The sequence below is a fragment of the Urocitellus parryii genome, chromosome 5 (assembly GCF_045843805.1).
Source record: "Urocitellus parryii isolate mUroPar1 chromosome 5, mUroPar1.hap1, whole genome shotgun sequence".
Lineage (NCBI taxonomy): Eukaryota > Metazoa > Chordata > Mammalia > Rodentia > Sciuridae > Urocitellus > Urocitellus parryii.
Window position 1 is genome coordinate 10,365,906 of NC_135535.1, and position 24,595 is coordinate 10,390,500.

At 60.7% G+C, this 24,595-nt stretch overlaps 1 protein-coding gene across 3 annotated transcripts; it reads right to left on the minus strand.

Annotated features, from left to right (window-relative positions):
• Window positions 1–1,192: 1,192 nt before the first annotated feature.
• Window positions 1,193–24,595, minus strand: Triobp (TRIO and F-actin binding protein). 3 transcript variants are annotated; one of them, XR_013343624.1, is made up of 15 exons: window positions 20,462–20,662; window positions 19,818–19,874; window positions 17,571–17,639; window positions 17,389–17,478; window positions 16,951–17,060; window positions 14,390–14,873; window positions 13,677–13,787; window positions 8,547–8,694; window positions 6,861–6,963; window positions 6,265–6,424; window positions 6,081–6,191; window positions 5,077–5,163; window positions 4,122–4,284; window positions 2,403–3,606; window positions 1,193–1,369 (listed from the first exon to the last, which is right to left on the minus strand). XR_013343624.1 is itself a non-coding variant. In XM_026411486.2 (14 exons), the coding sequence occupies exons 1-13, from the start codon at window positions 24,593–24,595 to the stop codon at window positions 4,123–4,125; spliced, it is 1,866 nt and encodes a 621-aa protein (XP_026267271.2). In that variant the 3' UTR covers window positions 2,403–3,606; window position 4,122. The 3 variants fall into 3 exon arrangements, 2 of the variants coding, with proteins under 2 accessions (XP_026267271.2, XP_026267273.2); XM_026411486.2 differs by lacking the exons at window positions 1,193–1,369; window positions 20,462–20,662 and adding an exon at window positions 24,422–24,595; XM_026411488.2 differs by lacking the exons at window positions 1,193–1,369; window positions 2,403–3,606; window positions 4,122–4,284; ... (4 more) ...; window positions 8,547–8,694; window positions 20,462–20,662 and adding exons at window positions 12,546–13,531; window positions 24,422–24,595.

A 24,595-nucleotide genomic window follows, 5' to 3' on the forward strand; every position in this document is an offset into this window, starting at 1 on the left:
GACCAGGTGTCAGGGGGCGCCCAGACTCCTCCCTGGAGACCTGGGGGGAGCTGCTGGGGACAGGCGCGGGAGCAAGATGGCTCTGGACGTCTGCACGTGTCTGCCCCTGCACTCTGCTGTCATCCTGTCCCCTGGAACCGGCCTGGACCACGTGGTCGGAGCCGCGCTGCAGCGTTGCCAAGCCTGACCTGGAGGAAGCAGGAGGCCCTGCGGGTCTCGAGGTAGGAAATGGGGCTCCAGACGTCCCACTGTGCGGCGAGGAGGCCAGGGATGGCCGCACGGAGAAAGGGGGGGACGTGTCCTGGTGGACGCACCGACCCCCCAGCGAAGGAGCCACCTTGATGTGCACCCAGAGGGGGCTCCTGGCGACTCCAGCCCCTGCCACCACTCGATTGCCACCGTAAGAGGACGCCAGGAGGACTGCCCAGGAGAGCGGCTCGCCCAGGGACCCCGTGAGCACAGGGCTTCCTGGGCCGCGAGGTCGTGGGGTTGGTTAGAGGCCGCGGAGCCCTGGAGCAGTGGGCACTTGAGTACCGCGCAGCCCCGGGGACATTACTGCCCCTCTAACCCAGGAGGAATGCGGCCCAGGGCGGGAGGTGACTCAGGAGCCGGCTGGCAGGCGGGTGGGCGGGGCGGCCGCAGGGCTGACCCTTCTCTTTCAGGAGCTGGGCCTGGCTGCCTGAGGCTCTTGTCCAGAACTGGCCACCAAACCACGTGGATTTGGCCCAATTCCCAGTGTGACGGAGGTTACGGTGCCCTCCAGGTGGCCACCTGCTGAACCCTGGCTGGGTTTTGTTTGTTTGTTGTTTCAAGCAGCCATTTTATACACCCAGCCCAACTGGAGTGCGCACACCTGGTGTCCCTGTGACAGCCCTGTGACATACCCAGCTCGAGAGACAGACATTTCTGGCACCAGAAGCTTCCTCTGCGCCATCTGCCAGGCAGCGCCCCTCCCCCGGCCCCGAGGCACCCACCTTCTGATGGCTGTTGCACCCTGTTGGCTTTGTGCGGTGGTGTTTTCTGTGACGCGGATCAACCCAGGCCTCCAGACGCCAGGCAAGAGCCGCACAGCTGGGCCACACCCGGCCCGTTTTATTTCACTTGGAGACAGGGTCTTGCCAGGTTGCCCAGTCTGGCCTTGAACTGGCAATCCTCCGGCCTCAGCCTCCCGAGCGGCTGGGACTGCAGGCGGGCACCGCCATGCCCTGCTTTGCGTGGCTTGCTCTTGGATGTCTCGCAGACGAATCCTGCAACACGTGGTCTTCTGCGGCTCTTCTGCTCATCGAGGGTGTTTCTGTGTGCAGTGGGGATTCTTCTCTGCACTGCCGTACAGTGTCACAGTGTGCAGACACGCCCCGGCTTGTTCATCCTGTTGTTGATGGACAACTGTTATGTCCCCAGACTTGGGCTCCTTTGAATGAAGCCGCCCTCCCACCAGCTGTGCAGAACCAGCCCCGCCGTGTCCTCGCCAGCACTTGAGAGGGTCAGTCCTTCTAGCCTGGGTGTCCCAGCCGCAGGCGCGTGGCCTTCTAATGGCCATGCCTGGCGCCTCCTGACTCCTGCCGGCCAGCTGCTTCCCACGTTGGCCTGGGGCTGTCCACTCACCCAGAGCCCTGGGGAGGACGCCAGCCGGGAGGACACGCCACAGCCCAGGTGAGATGGTGGTCCTGAGCCCGACTGAGGCGCGGTGGAGGGCAGTGAGGGCCACCTGGGTAGTGGCGGGGTGAGGAGGGAGAGGAAGGGCTCGGGTCTGTCTCCACCGTGGGGCTGCCAGCTGCAGATCTGCATCTCTGAGTGGTGGGGGATGCTCCTCGTCCCCTAAGAGGTCCTGAGGCAGATCAGCCCTAAGCCTGGGTGACTTGGTGGCCTGGGCACCCTGACTACTCTGATTCCCAGCATAGGGATGAGACAAGATGGCGGCAGCATGGACTTCACTCAATGCCCTCTAGAGGCCTAGGGGGCTTTCTTTCCTGTACCCCCTCTAAGAAGCAGGGAACAGGGCTGGGGATGTGGCTCAAGTGTCCCTGAGTTCAATCCCTGGTACCCGCCCCCCGCCCCCCCCAAAAAAAAAGCAAGGGACACATTCCGAGGACCCTCTCCACCCCACTCCTCCGTGCACCTCACAGGCTGGAGCTGCCTTCCTGCCATCTCTGAGCTAATCCCGGGTCACTCTCCTCCAGGGCACACTAGGGATATGCTCAGGATTTGTTCCTGGGGCTCCTTCTGCTTAGAATCCCTCCTTGACTTTCCCATTTGGAAAGCTGCTTCCAAGGGCAACTGCCGGCCGAGCAGGGCTCTCGAGCTCCCACAGGCCTCTGGGATCCAACCCAACGTGTGTTTCTATGGTTCAGAAACGGGGCCTCTTCCCAGCCCAGTGTGACCATGGCCATGGCCATGCCCACCTTGCTCAGAGCTTTCATGAGCTCTAGGCCAATCCTCTGTGCAGGAACGGGGTTGGGAGGAAACGCTCTCTAATGGAAAAGCAAAGTGAGGCTCAGAGGATGACCCGCCAGGGTCACGGCCAGCGGCAGCCTCAGCTCCTGCCCTCTGCAAGGCCTGGGTGCAGGGCCTTCCCCCAGGGCGTGCCAGACTTGGGTGCTGATGGTTCCCCAGGGACTGTGTTGGAGAGCAGACCGCTCCAGCAGGTCAGGGTGGGGCCTGCAGGACACTCAGATGTCACATCCTGCCTCGTGGAAGAACTGGCTTCTCAACTTTACCCTCGAAGCCACATGCCACCACTCACGAGGGTGGGGCGCCGGTGAAGAAGCCACTTGAAGAAACCCCACTCTCCATTCCCCCCGCCTGGCCGCCCAGGGAACCGGAGTTGCTGGAACGTTTTATTAAGTTAAGGAGGTTCACAGAGCAGGAGAGAAGCGCCCTCCTGGGTGGCGCCAGCGTTTCCATGCCCAGCACCCCTTGGAGGAGGAGGTGGGCCGTGGGGCAGCTGCTGGCTTCCTCAGTCCCTCTGTCCAGAGTCCCAGGGTGTGGGTCCACCCAGGGCAGGAAGTAGTTAGCGGGAGGTAGGCAGGAGGAGGGTGCTGGCTCGCGCTCTCCTCACCAGGGCCACCTGCCTGGCTGCTGCCTGGGCCTCCTCTGTGACCCCGGGCAGGGCCACAGCCGACGCCCCAGCAGGGGACTAGAGACAGGGGACTCAGTGACGGGGCACACACCACATGAATTGCTTTTTAAAAAGTATAAAGTGTTCTGCAAGAAAAAATCTATATAAAAATCTCTTCACATATAAAATCCTGAAGAAGGTGCCAGGTAAGACCCAGTGCAGGGCGCGCTCAGATCTGCAGAGTGTGCACGTGTGTGTGTGCACGTGTGTGTGCACGGGTGTGTGTGTGCGCGCGCGTGTGTGTGCACGTGTGTGCGCGCGTGTGTGTGCACGTGTGTGTGTGCACGTGTGTGCGCGCGTGTGTGTGTGCACGTGTGTGTGCGTGTGTGTGCACGTGTGTGTGTGTGTGTGTGTGTGTGTGTGTGTACACGTGCATGCGCGGCCCACAGGGTGGCGAGAAAGCTTGGCTTCTGACTCCATCCATCAGGGAAAGAGGGCTATTGGTCCCTTGGGCTGGAGGGTCTGCAGCTGGACTGGACCACGAGGACCTGGAAGGCAAGGGCGGGGTGCTGAGGGCCAGGAAGCCCCAGCCGCAGGCCCACCTGGGGTCGGTCCTTCCACCTCCTCCCTTCCTGAAGGCTGCGCCAGACCCTGGCTTCCCGGACAGCCAGTGGCCTCTCCCGTGTGCCTTGGGACACTCAGGCAGGCGGGCCCTGGGAGAGGAGTGAGGAGAACCCCTGGTGTGCGGGGACCCCCGTGTGCACAATGCACCCCTGAGGTCTGGCCTGCAGCTCTGGGGAGGGGCAGAGCGCCTGAAAGTGGCACTCCTGCATCCCCACTAGCCCCGTGTGGCCCAATCAGGCACAGAGTGGCCCTGGAGAGACTTATGCACACAAGTTCAGTGCAGCCTGTGGCCTGATTCTGAGCTCCCAGGGACAACCCTGTGTGGCCAGGGGGTGACCGTTCACAGAGGGGGAAGGTGGCCTGGCAACAGCAGGGGCGGGTGCAGCTCCTTCCCCCAGGCCTGGGCCCACAGCTGCCCGCCACAGAGCCCACCGCTCACTCTACTGCGCCAGGCTGTTGCGAGTGGACTCCTTCTCCTGCAGGGCGGCCATGGCCAGGCGCAGGTGCTCCTTCAGCTGCTCGATCTCCCGCTCTGACCGCGTCTTGATGTGGTTCAGCTCCACGTACACGTCCTGGTACTTTCCCGAGGTGAAGCGCTTGTCCTGGGGGAGGGGGTGGCTATGAGGGTCCGAAGTCCCCCTCCTGGGCCTGACCTGGGCACATGCCCACCTTGCTGCTGACCACAGCGCCAGGTGGCCAGGCCCTCTGCAGCCTGGTACTTTGGCCCCTTTAGGGCCCCTCCTGGGCCACCCCTCCCAGCCCTACCTAAGACACAGGTTTACTGTCATCTCATCCCATTGGGGTGGGCACTGAGGCTTAGAGAGGTGACGTTCTGCCCAAGACCACAGGGCAGTGAGTGGCAGGGACCAGGACCAGGTCAGCCTGGCCAGTGCCGGGGCCGGCTCTTCAAGTGTGGCGAGCCCCATGCTGCTCATACACGCCCAGAGCCACCAACACGTCCACTTCTGGTCCCAAACTGGCAGAGTGTGTTGGGGCAGGACATAGTAACCAAGGGTGGGCCAGCCAGGCCACAGGCACAGACCTGGCGGGCACCCCAGCACCTAGCCACGTGGCCTGGGCCTCACTTGAGTGCGCACTCCTCAGGGGCAGGATCTTGGTCTGCTTGTTTGCTGTCAGGACCCAGCATGGTGCCTGGCACACAGCAGGCGCTCAATAATAGTAAGCAGACAAAACCCTGCTGAATAAATGAAAGCAAGTGTGGGCCTCGTCCAGTCACTTCCCTTTCCTGGCCTCAGTCTCTCCGTCTGTAACTGGGATGATGACAACTTCGTGGGACACACACAAGAGCCTGAGGAGAGGAGGAGCTAGAGGGTGCCTGGCACCCAGTGTCTCCCAAGCACCCCTGTGCCCCAGCCCCAGGGGCCGGTGCCCACCTTCTGCATCCCCTGGAGCTCATCCCGCAGACACTGCACCTCCTTCTTCAGGTACTGGAGCTCATTCTCCTTCACTCGCAGCAGCACCTGGGGACGGGGCGCCGGGGTGAGCCAGGAGGCCAGAGCACCCAGGCCCACAGCGCACCCAGAGGGCCTCTCACTGCCTCGGAGCCTGCTCCACATCCAGGGTGGACTCTCCTGGGTCCTTCCCCGCCGCCCGCCCTGTCCACAACAAGTGCAAGGGAATCTCATACCTGCAGCCCCAACCCAGCACCAGGCCTTCCTTGCTGGGGGCAAGGAGGTCAAAAGGAGGCTGTGTTGTGGACTTACGGTCAACCAGAGCTAGGTGACCATGGCAGGCTACCCCCAAGGCCCAGGGGCAGGGCTGCTAACTTGATCAGGGGGCTGCAATCCCAGCCGGGCCCCGGAGGCTTGAAAGCTTTGTGTGTGTGTGTGTGTGTGTGTGTGTGCGTGTGTGTGCTGGGGATTGAACCCAGGGCCTGTGCCTGCGCAGCCAGCTCTCTACCAACCGAGCTCTAGCCCAGCCCAGCTTAAAGGCTCTGACTGAGTCGGCCTGCCTGGTTCAAGCCCTGCTCCTACAGGGAGGAGTAGGGGACCCCAGGAAAGTGCTAACCTCCCCGTGTCTGCTCCTGTCTGTCCAAGAGGATATGGAACTCACGAGGGTTGGGAGGTTGGACCACGGAGGTGAAGGACTTACCCAAGTGCCCTGCTGCGGGGGGTCTGGTGTACGTGTATTACTATTACAATACGGGGCGACCCTGGATCGCACGCAGTTTCCCACTCTACGTTGCCTAGCAAGGGAGGCGCTGGCCCATCCTACAGAGGAGCCATTGTGGCTCAGGAAAGCAGCGGGACAGGACTGGATGGGCGGGCCCGACCCTGGAGGCTGGGTCCCCAGCTGCAGGTGACTCCCTCTGTCACAGGGAGCTCTCTGCACGGCCGCGGCCGGGGGCCACCGTGCCTGGCATCGGGGAGCCCCTCACCTCCAGCTCACAGGAGCTCCGCTCGGGGCGCCCGCAGCTGTTGCCGGTGCCCTGGGAGGCGATGAAGCTGCGCAGCCGGTCGATCTCCTCTGACAGGCGGGTGTGCAGCTCCTGGAGGGGGGCGCGGTCAGGCGGGTGCTGGCCCCGCCCCGCCCCTGCAGCCCCGCCCCCGGGCCAGGCCCACCTGGTTGTGGCGCAGCAGCTCCTGGCCCTCCTGCTGGCAGCGGCGCAGGGTGTCCTCGCGCTCCTCGGCCTGCCGCGTCAGCGCCCCGATCTCCAGGCACTTCTGCGAGTAGCGCTCCGACAGCACCTGCAGCTCCCGCTTCAGAGCCTCCACGTCCAACCTGCGGGGAGGGAGGGCGGCCAGCTGCAGGCAACAAGAACTCCTGGTCCCTCCCCAGCTTGCCCTCGGCCCACTGGGGCCTGGGGGCCGGTGACAGCCTTTCTGGGCTGCAAGGTGGTGGCGAAAGCCTCTAGAGTCCCCCAATTCCAGAACTGTGCTCTGTGGCGGGGAGGTGACACTGCCCAGGCCTGGGGACACAAAGGGGCGAGGTGGAGGGTGGTGGTCAAGACCAGCTCAGACAGGCCAGCTCCGCTCGGGGCGCCCGCAGCTGTTGCCGGTGCCCTGGGAGGGCTGGCTGTGGCCCTGCTGTCCCTGTTCCTGTGTGAGACTGGGCAGGAGCCTCCACGGGGCACACTTGTGTCTTCTGCCAAGTGGGCAGTAGGGCCCTGGCTCCGAGGCAGACCCTGCCCACGGGCTCCAGGGCTGTTCCCTCTTACTGGTGCTGCTTCCGGAGGCTGTCTGGGCCCTGCTGCAGGCTGTGCGACTTGCTCAGCTCGCGGCTCAGCTCCTCCTGGTAGGCCTTCTTCATGGCTTCAATGGCTAGGACCGGGCAGAGGGGAGGAGAGGTTGGAGAGGGGAGGCACCAACCCCAGCCTCCACATGAAGTGGTAGAGACAAGACCAGGAAGTGGGTTCAGAGTCCAGCTGTGCCCTGAGTGGCTTTGGGCAAGTGCTCAACCTCTCTGAGCCTGTCACGGAAGACGAATCCTGTCTGATGGACTCTCGTAGGGAGACCACAATGTCTAACCACTGGTGCCTCCTGTTAGTAACTGTGGGGTTGGACCTGACATGGTGGACTATCCCTGCAGAGCCCTGAGGGCCCTCGAGCAAGACCCGTCTGCCTCGCCCAGGCTCAAGGAACAGAGCTGGAGCTGGACAGTCTGCACAAACCTGTGTGACTTTGTGCAGGTGACTTAACCTCTGTGCCTCATTTGGAAAGTGGGGAATCAGCTGCGACTCCACTCCAGGGTTCCTGGAGGATTTGCGTAGAGTGTTTAGAGCAAGGCCCTGCACAGAGCGGACATTAGCTGGCTGTTTTTCTCAGACCATGAGCTCCCAAGGCCCGAGTACTTTTCCACACCACACAGGGTTGTTGTGAGGTTTAAACAAGTCGCCATCTGTAATTTTACCCACAATTCCCAAATCCAAAAGCTCTGAGCACAGAAATGAAAGTTTCCTATCATTCTTCTGATGGAGGTCCCCAATGGGAAGGGACGTGAGGCTGTTCATGGTCTTTGTTTTGTCACACAAATGCCACTCCATCCATCTCACTGCAGAGCTCTAGTGATGGATCACAGGGGGCACCTGGATCCTGCTGGGTGAGGGTGGCAATGGCGCCCGCACAGGGTGACCTCCCCAAACACAAGCCCCCGAGCCCAAGGCCCAGCATGAGGGACCGTGGGCTGCACATGAAGCACCGTGTCCAGAGCTGGCGGCTGCAGCTCCGCATCATGTGGCCTCTTTTATGGCTCCTACGTTCTGCCCTGGGTGCCAGGCCACAAGCCCATGGGGTGCCAGGCCACAAGCCCCCGGGTGCCAGGCTGTGCCAGCACACACCGCAGGCGTGCAGTGGAGGGGGAGGAGGTGTCGCCACCTTGGGCAGTTGCTGCTTCTGGCTTGAAGGCCCCGGGGGGACTCAGAGCGTGACTGCAGTCAGAGTGCTCGGGCTGCAACCCTGGCTCTGCCACCTCCAGCTCCGCCTTCTGGGACAAGTCAGTAGCCTCTCTGAGGCCCAGCTTCTTCACCTGGGAAACGGGCTGCTCTGGGGAGCAGTGAGGACTAAGGACATCTCCTGGCCAACACAGAGTGGGCACAGCGGGCTGGGGCAATGCTCACACCCAAAGCCGGGCCGCGGGGTCTGGCCATGTGCCCAGGGACAGGGCACACCTATAAGGACAGGGCCTGTGACTTGAGGTGGACGCCAGGGGCTACAGGCCCTGAGGGAAAGCAGTCCCAATCCCCGGGGCAGTTACTTCCTGTCTCAGTCTCGCCTTTCAAAGGAGGGCCAGAAACCAGTTCTGCCGACGCCGCCTCCCAAGCCCAACACCGAAACCCTGCCTCTTAAGAGCCTCCCCAGTTCCATCCGGAGGCTCAGTGTGGAGGCCGAGCCTGGCGCGTCCTCACCTGAGGCCGTGGCCGCCGTCTCCTCGGCCAGCAGCCACTCCTTCTCCTGCTGCAGCCGCTGCAGCTCACGCTCATGGTGCCGCTGCAGCTGCTCCATCACCTGCTGGTGCGAGGACTCCATCTCCGCCAGGCTGCGCTCGCAGGCCTCCTGTGGGCCAGAGGCCAGGAGGTCACCGGTTGCGCCACTACCCAGGCCAGCAGCCCTTCCAGGCAAGAAGCCTCCGGCAGGCTCCTCAGCAGGACCTGGACCTGCCCACCAGCTGCACCTGCCCACCCGCCCACCCTCCTCACCCAGAAGCCTCAATCGCCACTCTCTGGCCTCAAACCCTGCAGGCTCCAGTCCCTGTCCCGCGGCTGGCCTTGTGGCCCATCCCTCCCAGCAACCCGCTATGAGAACGCAACCCTGCGCACGTCCATACTCTGAGCCTTGGCTCATGCTGTTCCCACTGCCCGGAATGCCCTGTCCTCTCCCTGGGGAGCGTGCCTGGCCTGCGGCCCAGTCAAGATGCCTCTCATAGCTCTGTCCCTGGGCAGCCCCTCCCGGCCTCCAAAGGTTCTGCTTCTGCCAGAATGTAACACCCCCAAACAGGGACCTCTGAGCCCTGGGGTCCAGGCCAGGGCACAGCACACAGCGGATGCCCAGCAAACAAGCTGAAGTTCATGACGTAATACCAAACAGGGTTCTGTAGACGGGGGCAGGGGTTTTAAAGACTAGCGATGCCCACGGCTAGGAGTGCCCACCATGACGGACACGTGCGGGTGGATTTGCGCATCACTGCACAAATGTTTGTTTGGGTTTTGTTTTCTGTGGTGCTGGGGATGGAGCCCAGGGCCTTGTGCACGCAAGGCCAGCCCTCTCCCAGCTGAGCCACATCCCCGGCCCCGCGTCACCGCATTTGAACAATTTCATCCCTTGACTAGCAGGTCAACTCTGAAGTGGTCACACAGGGAGTTGCACAGGAAGCCACACGCGTACAGACTCGGGGCCAAGGGTATTCCTTGTGGAAGGTTGGCAACAGATGGAAACGAGAAACAACCTAAATGCCAGCGGGAGACCCTTAAATAAATGACGGCAGGGCACCTTCTGAAGGACTCCAGGCAGCTGCTAGGACACAGATGCCCCTCTAGCTGCTCCGGAGGGTGTCCCAGGAGCCAGGCCATGAAAGCTGGCCGTGACCATGCACACAAAGTGCTCCCGCTCACAGGCAAAGCACATCTGGCTCTGTGTCTAAGTCGCGTGTGAGAAAACAGAGACAGGCACAGACCGTGGGAGGGAGGAAAACAGCACCCCAAGATGTCCGCGCCCTACGCCCTGGGCCTGCGTCTCAGTCCATGGCAAGAGGAGTCAAGGCTGCGCGGGATGCAGGTTACTGGTCAGCTGACCACAAACTAGGAGATTAGGCTGGACTATGGGGCCAAATGCAATCACAGGGGAGCAGCAAGAGCCGAGGGAGATGTGACCAGGAAAGAGTGGTCACTGGGGCATGAAGTGACAAGGACCAGACTTCTCCTCTGCAGTCTTTGAAGATGAAGGAAGGGACCAGGAGCCAAGAACAGGCCTGCCACCAGAAGTGGGACGTGGCAAGAGCCACGGAGGGGAAGGCCGTCTGTGGCCCGGTCAGACCGCGCCAGGCTCCAGCCTCCCAACCAGTGGAGACCTGTGCTGTTCAAGTGCTGTCTGTGGTCATCTGCGCCAGAGGACACAAATGGAGACGAGGTGCGATGGTCCCTGGGGTGGGAGAGGCAGGGACATGCTCATTTCTAACCTTTCCATTTGTTTCAGTCGTTACTATTATTTTTGTGGTGTTGGAGGTCAAAGCCAGGGCCTCACCCAGGTATGGGCAGGTGCTCTACGACCACCAAGCTCCATCCCCAGCCCCTGTGAGAACGTCTTGAAAATGTGAACATGTCTCTTGTGTCATCTTTTGGGGGGTACCAGGGACTGAACTCAGGGGTGCTTGACCACGGAGCCACATCCTCAGCACTATTTTGTACTTTATTTAGAGACAGGCTCTCACGGGTTGCTTAGTGCCTCGCCGTTGCTGAGGCTGGCTTTGAACCCGTGATCCTCCCACTTCAGCCTCCCGAGCCGCTGGGTTTACTGGCGTGCACCACCGCGTCCAGCTCTTGTATCATTTTTTGAAAATGTTTCCAGTAATTAAGAAAGGCAGGGAGGAGCCAGGCAGGACAGCACTGCTCCAAGCCAGGAGAGCTTCGCTGTACCCTGCAGCAGGCCTCTTGCAGGGAGGGAAAGGGCCTCCTGGATGCAGGTGTTCTGGTGGGGGAGGCACGTCTGCCCTCTGAGCCTCTCTGCTGTGTCCCGAATGTCCCCTACTGAGGACCACAGAACATGGCTTAGAGCCCCACAGAATGGATTCCTTAGGAAGTGGATCTGCAGAGCCCCACCCTCTGAGCTTAGCTTCAGCCTCTCTCAAACTCACAAGACCAACCCACGAGGCTCCCTGAGCAGAGGGGCCTCTGGGCACAGGAGGACAAGGTCAGCACTGTTGGGGGAAGCCTGCATTCTTAAAGGGCCAGGCAGGCAGGCAGGCAGGCAGGGCAGCTGAGGGTGTGGGGTAACCGCAGGAGGTGCCCGTGAAGGACTCCTAGACGGGGAGGTGCTGCCCGATCTACCTTCCTGAGTGGCCCCAGGTCCCGGTACTGGCTGCACCTCTCCAAGAACACCAGGTGAGTGAAGAGACTGTGGCACCACCGCCCGGCGCTGGAGGGGTCTCCTTTGCCAGCGGAGGGGCTGAAGTCCCAGCGCATGAAGCCAGGCCCCTCGAGGGTGCCGAGCCCCACAGGAAGGGCGCCCGCTCGGCCTGAGACACCAGGCTGGGGAAGCTTCCCCAGATGACACCTCTCCAGGGCCCGCTGAATATCTAACCACCTCGTCCTGTGCCTGAGGGGGACGTGTGACAACTTCTCTTTCGCAGCCTTCCATCCCGACTACCTTCCTTCAGCTGAACCCAATCTGCCTGCTCCCCGGCCGTCCCATCCAGAGGACAGAGTGCCAGGCCTCCGGAGCACACAGGGGCGGATGGCCTGGAGCCCAGGTCTGTGACAGCCCAGGCCACGCCCCTCTATCTGGAAGTCAGAAGCCAGAGGCTGCTGTTCAAGCTTCATTTTAGTGGCAGAAACACTTTCCAAATGGAGCAAAAGCTGGTTAATGGCAGAACAGATGAGGCGGAGCACCTGGAGCTTCCTGCCCTGGGGGGGCCTCTGAGGTCTTCCAGGCGCCCCAGGCTGTGGTGAGGGCCCAGCCTGCCCCAGGGGCCCTGCCCAAGGCACTTTGACAATACCGGTTCCCCTGCACCCCCAGTCCTCCCTCCCCAAACCCAGGGACCCCAGGCTAGCCCTCCTCACCAGCCCCCACCCCACTCCCTCACTGAACTCGTCACCTTCAATTCGGCCTTGGGTGGCCCCAACTAGCACAGCAGCCAGCCTCGAGGGCTCCCCTTGGCCTGTCCAGGGCCCAGCCCTACAAGGCTCCCCTCTCGATGCCCGCCAGCCCACTGCCCTCCAGCTTGGCCCACTCCTTGCCTGGGCTCTGCCCTCTCCAAACCTGCCCTGTCCCTGGCAGACCTCCCCAGGCCAACTCCTCAGCTTGTCCTTGGAGGCCCTCAAGAGGCAGCGGCCGGCCTTCCCCCCCACACCACTCTCACATCAGCGCCCGCCCCTCAGGAAGCCTTCCTGGATCCCCCTCGTGGTGACCTCCCCCTTCCCCTACTGGAAGCTTCCAGAAGGGTCCTGCTCCCAGGGTCTGGGACCCCAGGGTTCTTTTCTCCTCAGGCAGTGACGTGCTGACCGCAGACAGCTGATTATCAAATTTTTAGGAATTTTATGACTTCATTACTAAGCAAGACCATTTCAAAAAATTAAATTTATATATTCACCATTAAATTAATTACATTATAAACAAAAATACTCAGGATGTATCACTTCCTAATTGTTTCCCCGTGTTTATTAGCAGGGTGTGCCTGATGGTGCCAGAAGGGGAAGCGCTACCTTTCCTGCCGTGTTTCCTCCCAGACCCTCGCTCCAAGATGCCAGGGACTTGGGCTGGACTCGTGGCACTGGCCACATGGGAGTGTTACACCCCGGAAACCCGTACACGTCACAAGTCAGGGCTCAGGTTATTGCTTCATGGATCAACTACAGATTTCAGCCAGTGACGAGGAATGCGGAAAGGATGCAGGTTAGACTCTGAAATGTGTCATCGATAGCTTTGAATGCACACAGAACCAAAAATTGGAAAAATATTCTTAATAGAATATTCTCAGTAGAAACTATTATCTGATTCAGGAAAGAAGTCTGCTCACATTTACCAAGTTTCAATGTATGTCTTCTTATTCATTAGCATAAACCACATATCCATCAACACACACATTACAACTACACGTGGACACGGCAAGAGAAGTCACCGGAGCCCTGAGACAAGTCCATCTGCCATATGGAATTCATAATAAATAGTATCACATCATTTTTATTTGTAAGTTATATACTAAAAACATCCTTTATATGGGGAATATTTATAATAAATGTGTACACACACACACCTTTCTGGAGAGCTAGCCGTCCCAGTTGTGAAAATCAAGAGTTTCCAGACACAGCCAACTCTTCCTGGGGGACAAAAATCCCTCCCAGTTGAGAGCCGCTGTGCTGGGAGGACAGTGTGCTCCCAGAGGGCCACTAAGGAGGCCCGTGTCCTGCAGACCTCCTTGGAAGGCACAGGCAGGCTTTCCCTGTGTTTAAGGAACAACTCCCAGGGCCACTGGCTCCCCACTTCCCCAGGGTGATGCAGGGGAGGGGTCCAAGTGCAGAGTGTCACACGGGGACTCACACACAGGCTCTGCAGTCAGCTGGACCCAGGCTCAAATCCCACCTCTGACACCTGCAGGTCGGGTGACCTCGGGCAAGTCACATAACCTCTCAGTGCTCAGTGGCCTTGTCTGTAAAATGGGCACAGTGATCATGCCCACCAGCTGTGGGGAGATTAAATGAGATGACGCATGTCAAATGCCTCACAGTTCCAACGGGCAGGAAGGGCTCCCAAAACATTAGCTGTTTTCTGGTAACACAGCAACCAGGAACCTGCCCCCAACCCCTCAAAACAACTCTGCGCCCTACCTGGGAGATGTAGCCTGGGGGGACGTGGCCATCCTCCTGGGATCTGCGAGCATTCTGAGGGGTCTCCCCTCGGAGGCGCCATGCCTCCAGCTGAGCTCGAAGAGACTGGACCTATGGGGGAGGAGACCAGGTCAGCAGGCGCAGAAGCAGGAGGGACCTGGTGGGAGGCAGGGAGGGGCCCACAGGCCTCCAGCTTCCAGGTGCTTAGGAAGGGCTCAGGGGCTGAGAGGGACACGCAGCCCTCGCGTGGAGGTGCAGGCAAGGGGACGGTTGGGCTGTTTCCTGGATGGCCGAGTTCAGCCCAGAGAAGCCCAAGCAGGTTGGGAACAGCACACGGCAGGCACAGACCTTGCCCACACCGGGGAGGTAGCAGGGGCACCTTAAGTCTGTTTCGCCACCAGTGAAAGGCCCGCACTGTGGGATCCCAGGTTGCCCGGCGACTGAGTAACCAGTGAAGCGGACCCAGGACCAAGGACAAGGCCTGGGGTGTACAAGATGCACAGTTGGTGACCTCTCTCCACCTCCATGGCTTAAAATTCAGGGCAGAAGCGGAAAATTTACACGCGACTACCGCAGCCCAGCCTAGGCAGGGGTCCCTTCCCGGGAAGCGGGGCATCAATCGGGCGACCCCCCACCCTGGGAGCTAGGCCAGAGCAGCGCCAGGGCGTGATGTGCGTGGCGTGCATGGTGGGCACGGCTGGGCAGGGGCCCACCTCCTTCTCCAGGGCCTCCTGGCTGTCGCTCGGAGGCCCGCGGCGCTGGCCTCGGCTCTGGTTGAGCAGGGCGGTGAGCGGCACCCGCTTGTTGTCCCGCAGGGGCAGCTTCTCCAGCTCCTGCCACTTCTTCTCGATCTCCTCGCTGAGCCGGCTCTGCTGGTCCTCCGTCAGCGGGGCGCCCAGGCTCCTGCGCGGCCCCTCGCCGGCGGGCACCTCGGGGGCCCGGCTGTCCTCAAACCACTTGCGGCGCTCCTCCGAGCGCTGGGCCAGGTCCCGCTCCAGCTCCTCCTGCTTGGCCGGGCGGTCGGGAGCGCGGGCCCGCTGCGGGGAGCCCTGAGTCAACGGGGACAGCTCCACATAGTCCAGGGCCTGCCGAGGCCCATCCGCCTTCCGGGGGCCGGCCCGCTGCTCCCCAGCCTTCAGGGAGCCCTTCTGGGAGCCATAGCCGTGCAGCGTGTTCTCTTTATTGCACTCCGAGAGCCTAGGCAGGGCACAGCGGGGCACTCTCAGGTGGGACTTGCCCACTCGGTCCCCCAGGAGCACTTTCGGAGGGCGGCTCAGGTGCCAGGAGCTGGACAGGGCCCAGGGGAGTAAGCAACCCAACCTGGAGGCCGAGGACCTGCGTTTCACTGTTTACAGACCCTGGGGGCATCCCAGCTCTGCACTCAGTGGAGCCTCCGTTATCCATTTGTAACACGGGACAGCACTGACGTGAGCACTTGGAGAAGAGTGGGACGCACCAGGAAGCCCTCGCAAATGCTGGCCAGTGCATTATTACCAAAAGCAAGAAACAAAAAAACGTGTAAGACAAGGCCCAGGGGCTGGGGCTGGGGCTCAGTGGTGGAGCGCTTGCCTGTGTGTGTGAGGCCCTGGGTTTGATCCTCAGCACCACATACAAATAAACAAATAAAATAAAGGTATTGTGTCCAACTACAACTAAAAAATAATTATTTTGGGCTGGGGATGTGGCTCAGCGGCAGCGCGCTCGCCTGGCATGCGTGCGGCCCGGGTTCGATCCTCAGCACCACATACCAACAAAGATGTTGTGTCTGCTGAGAACTAAAAAATAAATATTAAAAATTCAAAAAAAAATTATTATTTTTTTAATATTTATTTTTTAGTTTTATGTGGACACAATGCCTTTATTTTGTTTTTATGTGGTGCTGAGAATCAAACCCAGTGCCTCACGTGTGCTAGGCAAGTGTGCTACCACTTGAGTCACATCCCCAGCCCCAAAAAATAAATATTAAAAAAAAAGACAAGGCCCAGGGTTTAAGGGGCTCGTGGTGGAGCAGAAGAGGGGTGCCTGTGGTCACTACAGATGGGGTGAAGACTTTGGGACTTTTAAGTGACTGGCAGTTCTCTTCTTCCACAGTATAGGCGGGTACACTGTCACCCAGCCAAAAACTACACTTCCCAGCAGCCCCTGCAGCAACCCCTGGCCACAAGACTGCATTCCACCAGCAGGTGCAAGAAGCTGCTCCCTCTACCGGCTGGGTGATCCTGGCTCCTGGCAGGGCCTCTGAGCCACAGCCCAAGCTCTGCACAGAGGCTGCAGAGCAGCCCACCAGGCTAGACTCCACACCTTGGGGCTCATCTGGAAAACGGAGTGAACAGCTATCTGGCTTAAGCCACCGTGTCTTGAGTGGCTATGTCAAGGCCATAAGCCTGTATGCTGAATAACAACTCCGCTGCACTGGACCTGGGAGTCTACCAAGGCTCTGGGCACATCTGCACACGTGTGCAGACATAAAGCCCAACACGACAGATGACAAATCTGAAATTCAGATGGGAAGTCACTGGTCCAGGCTGAGCCGCCAGGGTGTGGCCAGGCTGGGGGACTCACCTCAGCCCTCTTCAATAGCAGGCTGTCTTCCTGCTGCCCAGCAGCTTCAAGTCCTGGCCCCACAGAAGGCTCTGCCACCAGATAACAAGAACCCCACCCTTCTACCCCGGCAGCCTGGAGCAGGGGCTCCCCACCTGGGAGGGGACTGCACAGACGCCAGAGGACCCAGTCTCTCCCATACAAAGGCGCAGGTATGGCCCCCAAGGCAGAGAGGGAAGAGCCACCTGGCAGGGACCTCTGACTCAATGCATCTCCTCTCAAGAGCTGAATCCCCTTCCCACTCTTACAGGATGTGGGGGACATGAAGGGGGAGAGGTCAGACTTCAAATCCTCAATGTGATTCCGGGGGCGAATGCCAAGAACCCCCGCTGTTCTTGCCTAGCTTATGTTTTGGTGCTGGGGGTTGAACCCAGAGATGTTCCACCACTGAGCCAATCCCCAGCCCTTTTTATTTTTTGAGGGTTTCTTGCTAAATTGCTTAGGGCTTTAGTAAACTGCTGAGGCTGGTTTTGAACTTGTGATCTTCCTGCCTCAGCCTTCCAAGTAGCTGGAATTACAGAGTGTGCCACAGCGCCCAGCTCCCTATTTTGTTCTATAGGTACCGAGGCCCAGGAGGCTCAGTCTCAAGGCTGTCAGGTGAGTTCCCAGAGTCCCACTCCTCAAGATGTGAGGGTAGAGTCACGTGCCCAGCCCAGCCCAGCCCAGCACTTACTTGGTGACATCTGGCGCTGAAGTTGGACGCACAGTCTTCCTCAGAGCCTCGATCCAGTTCCGCCGGATACCTGAGGTCATGGCCGACAAGGTATAGACAGCATCCTTGGTCTGCAATCCACACCACAGTAGGTTAACACGTGGTCAACCTACAATCTCCCTGCTGACCCAGGAAGGGTGGCCCTTCCTTCCCTGGAGGGGGTCTAAGGTGATAAGCAAAGGGTCTGCAGAGGGCGCAAACGTCCTCCACGAGCCTGGGCAGCCGCCCCTGGCACCGAGCTCTCCCCAGAACTCGCAGGTGTTGGCACCAAAGCTTGACTGGCTCTGCGGAGAGGGTCTCTGCATGAATGGGGGAGTCACGTCTGATACCAACACCTCCTCTGGGGCCGGCAGCCACGCTGCCCACCTCCCCACCTCCCCCAGCCACACGCAGCCTCACATGGATCTGGAAGCCATAGTTGCGCTGCACCGCGTACTCGGTGACGTCCGTGCAGGAGCGCAGGTCGATCTCGCCGTCCAGCTCATCTGCCTAGAGCAGAAGGCACGGCAGGGTCACATGCGCCCTGGGGAGTCCCAGTCTACCGAGCCCGGCTGGGGCCTGTGGGCACCCAGTTGCCTCACCTCTTCCGCTGTGGAGTCTCTGTAATACTTGAGGCTTGAATCTGTCAACACGAACCAGTGCTTCCTCCACTGTTGGGGAGAGGGGAGGTGAGAAGGGCTGAGGCTGCAGGAGGGTGGACCGAGGGGGCTGTGCGCGCCATCCTGCTGGCTGATGGAGGGGCTGTGCGCGCCATCCTGCTGGTTGACCCGGGAAAGCAGCCGGGTCAGAGAGTCAGAGCCTCAAGCACCTCCCAGGTGCAGATGAGGGAGGGGCGTGTCCTGGGTAAGGCCACTTCCTGGCCGAGTCAGGGGCTAAGTGCAACCAGAACATCACCCAGGCTTATTTCATACACCGTGATCAGGGACAAAGACTTCCCAGACAGGAGAAAGAGGCCCAGGGGAGGGGACAGAGAGCTGGGCACAGGCACCGTGTGAGCTCCGCCAACCTGTACGTGATGACTTGGGCATCTTTCTGTGGTGCCCATCTCCTCTAGTCCAGGGTCAGGTGGCAAAACATGATAGTAAGGGGCAGGGGCACGAGATACACTCTGGGCTTTGGCCTTTCTACTGGAATGCCACGGGCAGTCCGTGTCCTGCCAGGGTCAGTGCGTGTCGCCCAGGCCCCAGCCCTCCTGGGGCTCCCCATCATCAAGCCCTACCTGTGCTGATTCAAGCACTTAGTTTCCTTTCCTGTGGGCCATAGTCAGTTTTCAGGGGTGTCAAGGATGACCTCCCCACTTATTCCCACTCAGTATCTCCTGGGAACTCAGGTGTCACATCCAAGAACCTGGGGTATGCCTGTGCCCTTGTTGGCTGAGTGCCTTTGTGCAGCTGTCTGCACTTCTCTGAGCTTCAGTCTTCTGGGGCTACCAAGAAGTCCCCAAGCCTTTGGCAAGGCGAGAAGTACCTACCCCTGTGTTTCTCACGGCACTTGGCACAGGCCTGGCCGAGGTTGTTGGGAGTGGTCCTAAGAGGCCACTGGCTCAGCCACCCTGCCCTCCCTACGTGGGACTTCAGCTGCCTCTCTGAGAGCGGCAGGTGCTGTGGCAATGGGGCTCTGGTCCTTGCAGGTCTGCTCTGAGATGGAAGGGAGGAGCGCCATGGGCCTCAGACCCGAGTTCTAGGCCCGGCCGCCCAAGGTGCTGCCAGGAGAGGAGGGGACCACCCCCCTGGTGGGTTCTCCTGCCTGGGCACCTAGGGACTGGGCTGGCTGGGCTCCCAGGGCCCTGCCAGCTCGGACATTCCAAAACCCTGTGAAAGAGGATGAGTAACAGCCAGTTCTGGGCGGGCCCATAATCCTCCTGCCCTCGGGGACCCTGGGTGGGGAAGCCAGGAAGGGTCACTGGCAGGGCGCCAGGCCTTGTGTGAGTCTGGAAAGCAGCCACCGGAGGACAGCGGGCAGGCAGCAGGGACGGAAGGCTGTGGGCTGGAGGGAATAAAGGATGTGGGCAGGAAACACAATGAGGTCCCCCCTGGCCCGGAGCCCTGCCCGGCATGCGGGCTACAGGCAGCCCCGAGCCGCAGGCGCACGCAGACTGGGGTAGGCTGTGTCCCCCGCCAGGCTGGGTGGCGGGGAGCCAGCTCTCACTCCCAGGCAGGCCTGGCAGCCAAAAGGGCAGAGCTGGTGAAATGGTCACTGTCCTCTCTGTTCCAAAGACAGATATGACAGAAAAAGGTAGGGGTCATCAGCTGAGACCCCAGTAGGTGCCAGGGCTGTGGGAACTTGTCCACGCTTATCTCTGTGCCTCTGTGTCCACTCAGTTCCCACCACGGGTATACCCCAGACGGAGCTGCTGAGGCCTGGAGAAGGCTCTGGCTCCACCAGCGGGGGCCCCAGGTTGGTGAGACTCCTGAGCTGTGCTGAGCCCCACCCTACGGCTGAGTCTTGGGGATCTGCATGTGTCAGGCCCGGGGATCTCTGTGGACCTTCCTGCCTGACCCCGCGGGGTCCCAGTCAGAGTTACTGTGAGGGGGGAGGACAAGCGGCCCCTGGTGAGACCAGAGGATGGGGCCTGGTGTGTGGACCAGGAGGCCTCTACTCCCTCCACTCCGGGGGACCCACATACTGCAGATCATCCAGGAGGACAATGCCCACTCCTCCCACCGGCACGACCCAGGCCCTCTTCTCCACTGGACAGGAAATGTACCCCAGGGTTTTTGCTCTGGGCCCCACTCCCACCCCCAGAGGCCGGGGCTCTAGAGGGCTGGGAAGACAGGGAGGCCCTGAAGAAGCCCAAGCTAGCCTCTCCCCCGGCCCGGCCCTCCTACCTCTCCAGGCTCATCCAAGATCGACATCCATCCCTTCTTGAAGTTGAGCAGGTCGGGCTGTGGGGGGTGAGGAGGCAGGGGGTCAGGCCCAACAAGAAGCCCCCGGGCTGGGGGGGACAGGGTACTATACCCACTGCCCCAACCCCGGTAAGGTTGAGGTCTCGAGAAACCAGGAGAGGGCTGAGGGCCCAGGTAACACCTACCCCACATGCAGGTGGGCTCCCCACCACTGAGGCAGCCTGGCCCCTTCCCCAACACCTGGCATGAGAGCCCAGGGAGTGGCCAGTGGCCGATATACACCACCCATGTCCACACTCCCCTCCCACCAGCCTTCCTAACCCAGGATGGGGAAAGAAGGGGTGAGGGGACTCTGCTTGTAGAGTCTCCCAGGGGCTCAGAGGACAACACAGAGCAACAATGGAGCAAGCTGTCCCTTCCTCTCTGACAAGGCTGAGGCAACCCAGGTGTGCACCTTAAAGCTCTGTCCATCCCTTGCTCCGACCCTCTAGGGTCCCCCTAGTCCCACCCTCTACTCATCTATTGGAGACCCTTAAAGACGGAGCAGTCCCAGGCTGGGGTCAGAAACCCTCTGGTCCCCAGGTCTCTTTGGGAAGGCCCAGCATCTCAGTCCTAGCAAGCCCTACCTGCCAGGTGCTGCCCAGTGGGGCCCGACCCCGGGGCCGGGGGGCTCCCAGCTGCAGCATGCTCCCTGGGGAGCCTGCAGCTAGATACCCCACTCAGGCCTACAGGAAGAAGCTGCACATCTGGGCATATCCCTGACCATGTCCATGTGAAGGGTGCCAGCCTCCAGCCCGTCCCTGCCTGTAGGGGTCCTCTCTTGTTTATGTCCTGGTCCCTCTGCAGTCTCAGTCCCACAGGCTGGGAGGCTGGCAGACAGGGAGGAGGCAGCCACCTGTTGCCATGGCTCGGAGCCCACCTATCAGCACCTGCATCGCAGCTTACCAGCCGAGGTATCTGGTTGCCTGGAGGGAGCCGGGTGGCATGGCTCTGTGGGGTGGGCGGCGACAGCTGGAAACCAGAGCCACCTGACCTGGCCACCTCTCCTGACCCGTCCTACTCCCAGGGAGCCCTGCTCTCCTCAGGTGGAGGAAGCTGGCTGAGAGGGGCTTGGGCCAGCAGCCTGGACATCCAGAATTATCCATGGCCATGGTCAGGGGACCTAAAGGCTGGCGGCCTCACCCTGCTACCTGTCTGAGCAAGGAGACAGGCTCTGCTCTGAGCCAGGAAGCCCCAGGGCTGCTTTGTCCTGTCTGCTCTGTGTTCTGCCTGCCCCGTCAGCCACCTGTCCCAAACCAAGCCTGAAAACCAGTGACCACACTTCTACTTCCCTTCAGACCCTCCACGGGCCACAGCAGGCCTCAGAAAAAGCTGCCAATCACACCTCTTCTGCCTCCCCGGCCTAAATTCCTGTGCTTCAGGGCGGGGCCCATGGAGCTGATCCAGGGGAAAGCCCCAGGGGAGAACCCCTGGGTGGGCTGAGCAGAGGACAGCCAATCGGACCCAAGAGGCTGAGCCAGGGATCCCCCCACTCCCCCCCACTGCAATGACAGGCAGGGGCTCTGAGGGTTGCCTGGAAAGTGGAACAGCTGTGACCTTTCTAGGACACATCCCTCTTGGAGCCCTGGATGCCTGATATGGCAAGTGACTAAGGGTCCTGCCCTCCCCCAGCCTTCCAAGAGGCCGGAACCTGCCACAGACAGAGCAGCCTGGTGACCCTTGAGAGATCAGTACAGACCAGTACAGCCATGTCAGGCACGACCTAGCACGGCGACCTGCGAGAAAGGAGGCAGCCAAAGCAAGTTTTTTAAATCTCTGGCACAGAAACCTAGGGCCAGGTTCAAAAGGTACGGCCAACTCCATTTCTCCTGTTTTGCCCTGGCTCTGTGGCCAGTCACCTTTTGGCACTTGCAGGATGCTCAGCACTCCCGTTGTCCTTTCGGAAGTAGCCACAGGCTCCTGCGGCTGTCCTCCCAGACCCTGGCCACTGGTCAGCCCTGCCTCCTGCCTGGACCAAGGCCACGGACCCCTCTAAGCACACTGCTCACTCAAAGAGGCCTAGTGTCATAGGGCTGCTTAAGACCTGCAGGGTTGGTTCCAGGTGTCTCCAAAACAAAGTATAACTGCCTCAGGATGTGACAAAAGCCTCCACCTGCTGTCCCAACCTGGCTCCCCCAGCCTGGGCGCCCACATCATGCCAGGCCACCAAGCCCTTCACACCTGCTCCTGTCCTCAGCCTGAAATACTAGGTGTCCTCGTCTGCTGGCCAAGCAAGTCCCCACTGGTGCCTCAAGAGTTGCCCTAACTGTCACCTCTGAGGCCCCCTTCCCCATTCTTAGCACCCACCAGCCACTCATCCACAGCCCCTTACAGAGGCCCCACTGTGTCAAGATTGTCTTAAGACCTTTACTTCTCCCCCTGGTGGGCTGCTCACCCAGACCCCACTGGAGCTCAAAGAGTCTTTGCAGGAAAAACAAAAAGCACCCCCTTTTTTTTAAGCACTAGATACTGTTCTAGGGCAGGAAGCCAGCTGGGAACAAGAGCTGTAGCCCCTGCCTTGGCGGGTTTGAGTGGCAGACGGTAAACAAGAGAACAAGCATACAACTTGACGCCCAGCGATGGCTGGGGAGCCAGGCTCCTCGCAAAGCTGTGCTGGGACTAAGGCAAGATGGCAGACAAGGATTCCGACCCCAGGTCCAGAGCCAGATCACCAGCTCCTACAGCCTCTGAGCAGGTACTTGCCCTCAGTACTGTGCCTTCTGCTCGGTCAGGGGTGGGGGCCAGGGAGATGGGTCAGGCACAGGAGGGGCAGCTTGGAGCAGGCTCAGATCCAAATGGCAGCCAGGTGAGCACTTGAGCCCCAGATTGGTGACTAGGAGCCTGTCTCTGCTCCCAAACCTGTGATGGCTCCCCTTTCCCATGACCAGGCTTTCCTGAGCCTCCAGGTGCTCTTGCCAGCCCTCCTCTACGCTCTCAGCATCCCCAACACCAGCCTTCACCCACATGCCCCTCCCCCATAACGCGGCCCTCCTCCCCAGTCCATCACCTGACAAAGTTCTAGAATCACAGGAATCTCCCTCCCAAGGCCCTCCTCCCACTAGCAGGGAGGAACTGTCAGCTACTCTTGCTCAGCGGGTGCAGCGCAGGAACTGCAACCACACACATCTTTTATCTCTCCCTAGGAAAAAAAATGGGACTGAACTGGACACAAACTGTGGCCCAGCCATAGAGGGACCGCGCATGCTGCTTCACCTCTCCACAACTTAGCTCTCTTAGCTGTCTGATGGGGACCACACCGCAGACCTTAAAGGCTCCATCTGGTAGGGTGAAAGCACCCGGTGCAGGGGCTGGCAGGCACCCAGTGGGCAGTGTAAACACCTCCCCCTGGCCCCAGGACACTGACTCAGCTCCTCCCCCCACGTCCCCCTCTGCTCCCTGACAGGGAAGGGGAGGCTGCTGTCGACAGGAAGGGCCAGCAGGGAGGTGGCAGGATGTGCAGAGGCCGAGGAAGTCCAGGCAGCAGCGCCAGGTCATCCCGCTCACAGGGGCAGGGGCCCCACATGGGCCCCGCCTCCATCAGCCCAGCCCACTCCTCACTAGGACTTCACTCACTAGAAGGTAGAATGCGCATGTGCCGTGCATGCATATGTATGTATGTGTATATATATATATATATATATATATATATATATATACACACACACACACACACACACACACACACGCACACACACACACCCTGCTCATCCTAACCCCAAGAGGGTCACCAAACTCTGGAGCCTCCCTAATGCACTAGCCAGAAATCAAAAGCAGCTCCACCCTCCCTTCCAGCACATCATGATCAGTTGGCCAGACTGATCTGGAGAGGGGCACTTCTTCCCTTACGTTAGGGGTAACCCTCTTTATCTTGCTGTGAAATAGGAACAATGAATTCAGTTATGAGGCTCTACATGATCGTTAAGGCGCAGGTACTGACAGCGCCTGAGTAGACCTTATCCCCCAGAGAAATACAACCTCCTGCCATCGTGCCCACCGCCCCACCTGCAGTGTCGCCCCACTCAAGGCCCCAGAGCCCAAGCGGGGGAAAGTATGTTATCCCGCAGCTTCAGAGCCACAGAATGGCTCCCAGGCCGTGGGGTGGGGCCGGCCGCCCTTCTCGCCCTCCTAATCTCGGGCCAGCGCGCACACGGGTGGCCAGCCTTTGCAGGCCAGGTCTGTGCGACCCAGTCAAGCAGCCCGGAGACAACCCAACCCAGGCCAGGCCCGTCTGCGCTCCTCACGGGCCGAAGCCTGACAACCCCGGGAAGTCGGGTCTTCTAGGGAGTCGCAGGGAAGGTGGGACAGGCTCGCTCGAGTGCGCCCGCCACTGGTCCCGTCAAGGCGAGCGGGGTGCCGGGGACGGGGAGCTCCCAGCTCCTTGGGGTCGCCTGGGCTCCTAGGGTAACGAGGGGATGGGGCACGGAGGCAGGTCTGGCGGCGGACACCACCTCCCAACTCCGGGAAGTGAGGAGGGGGCTGCCCGGGTGGGGAGCGGAGGGGCTCTGCCTCGGCGGCGGAGCGCAGGCAACGGGGCGCGGGGCACTCACCGTCATGGCGGCGCCCCGGGGCGGCGGGACCAGGCGGCGGGACAGTGGAAGGGGCTCTCGGTCCGGGCTCCGCGGCGCGGGGACCCCGCCGCCGCCGCCCCTCTCGGCCGGCGCCCGCCGTTCCTCTAGCCCTGCCCTTCCCCAGCGCAGTCCCGGCCCCTTCCATCCGCCCAT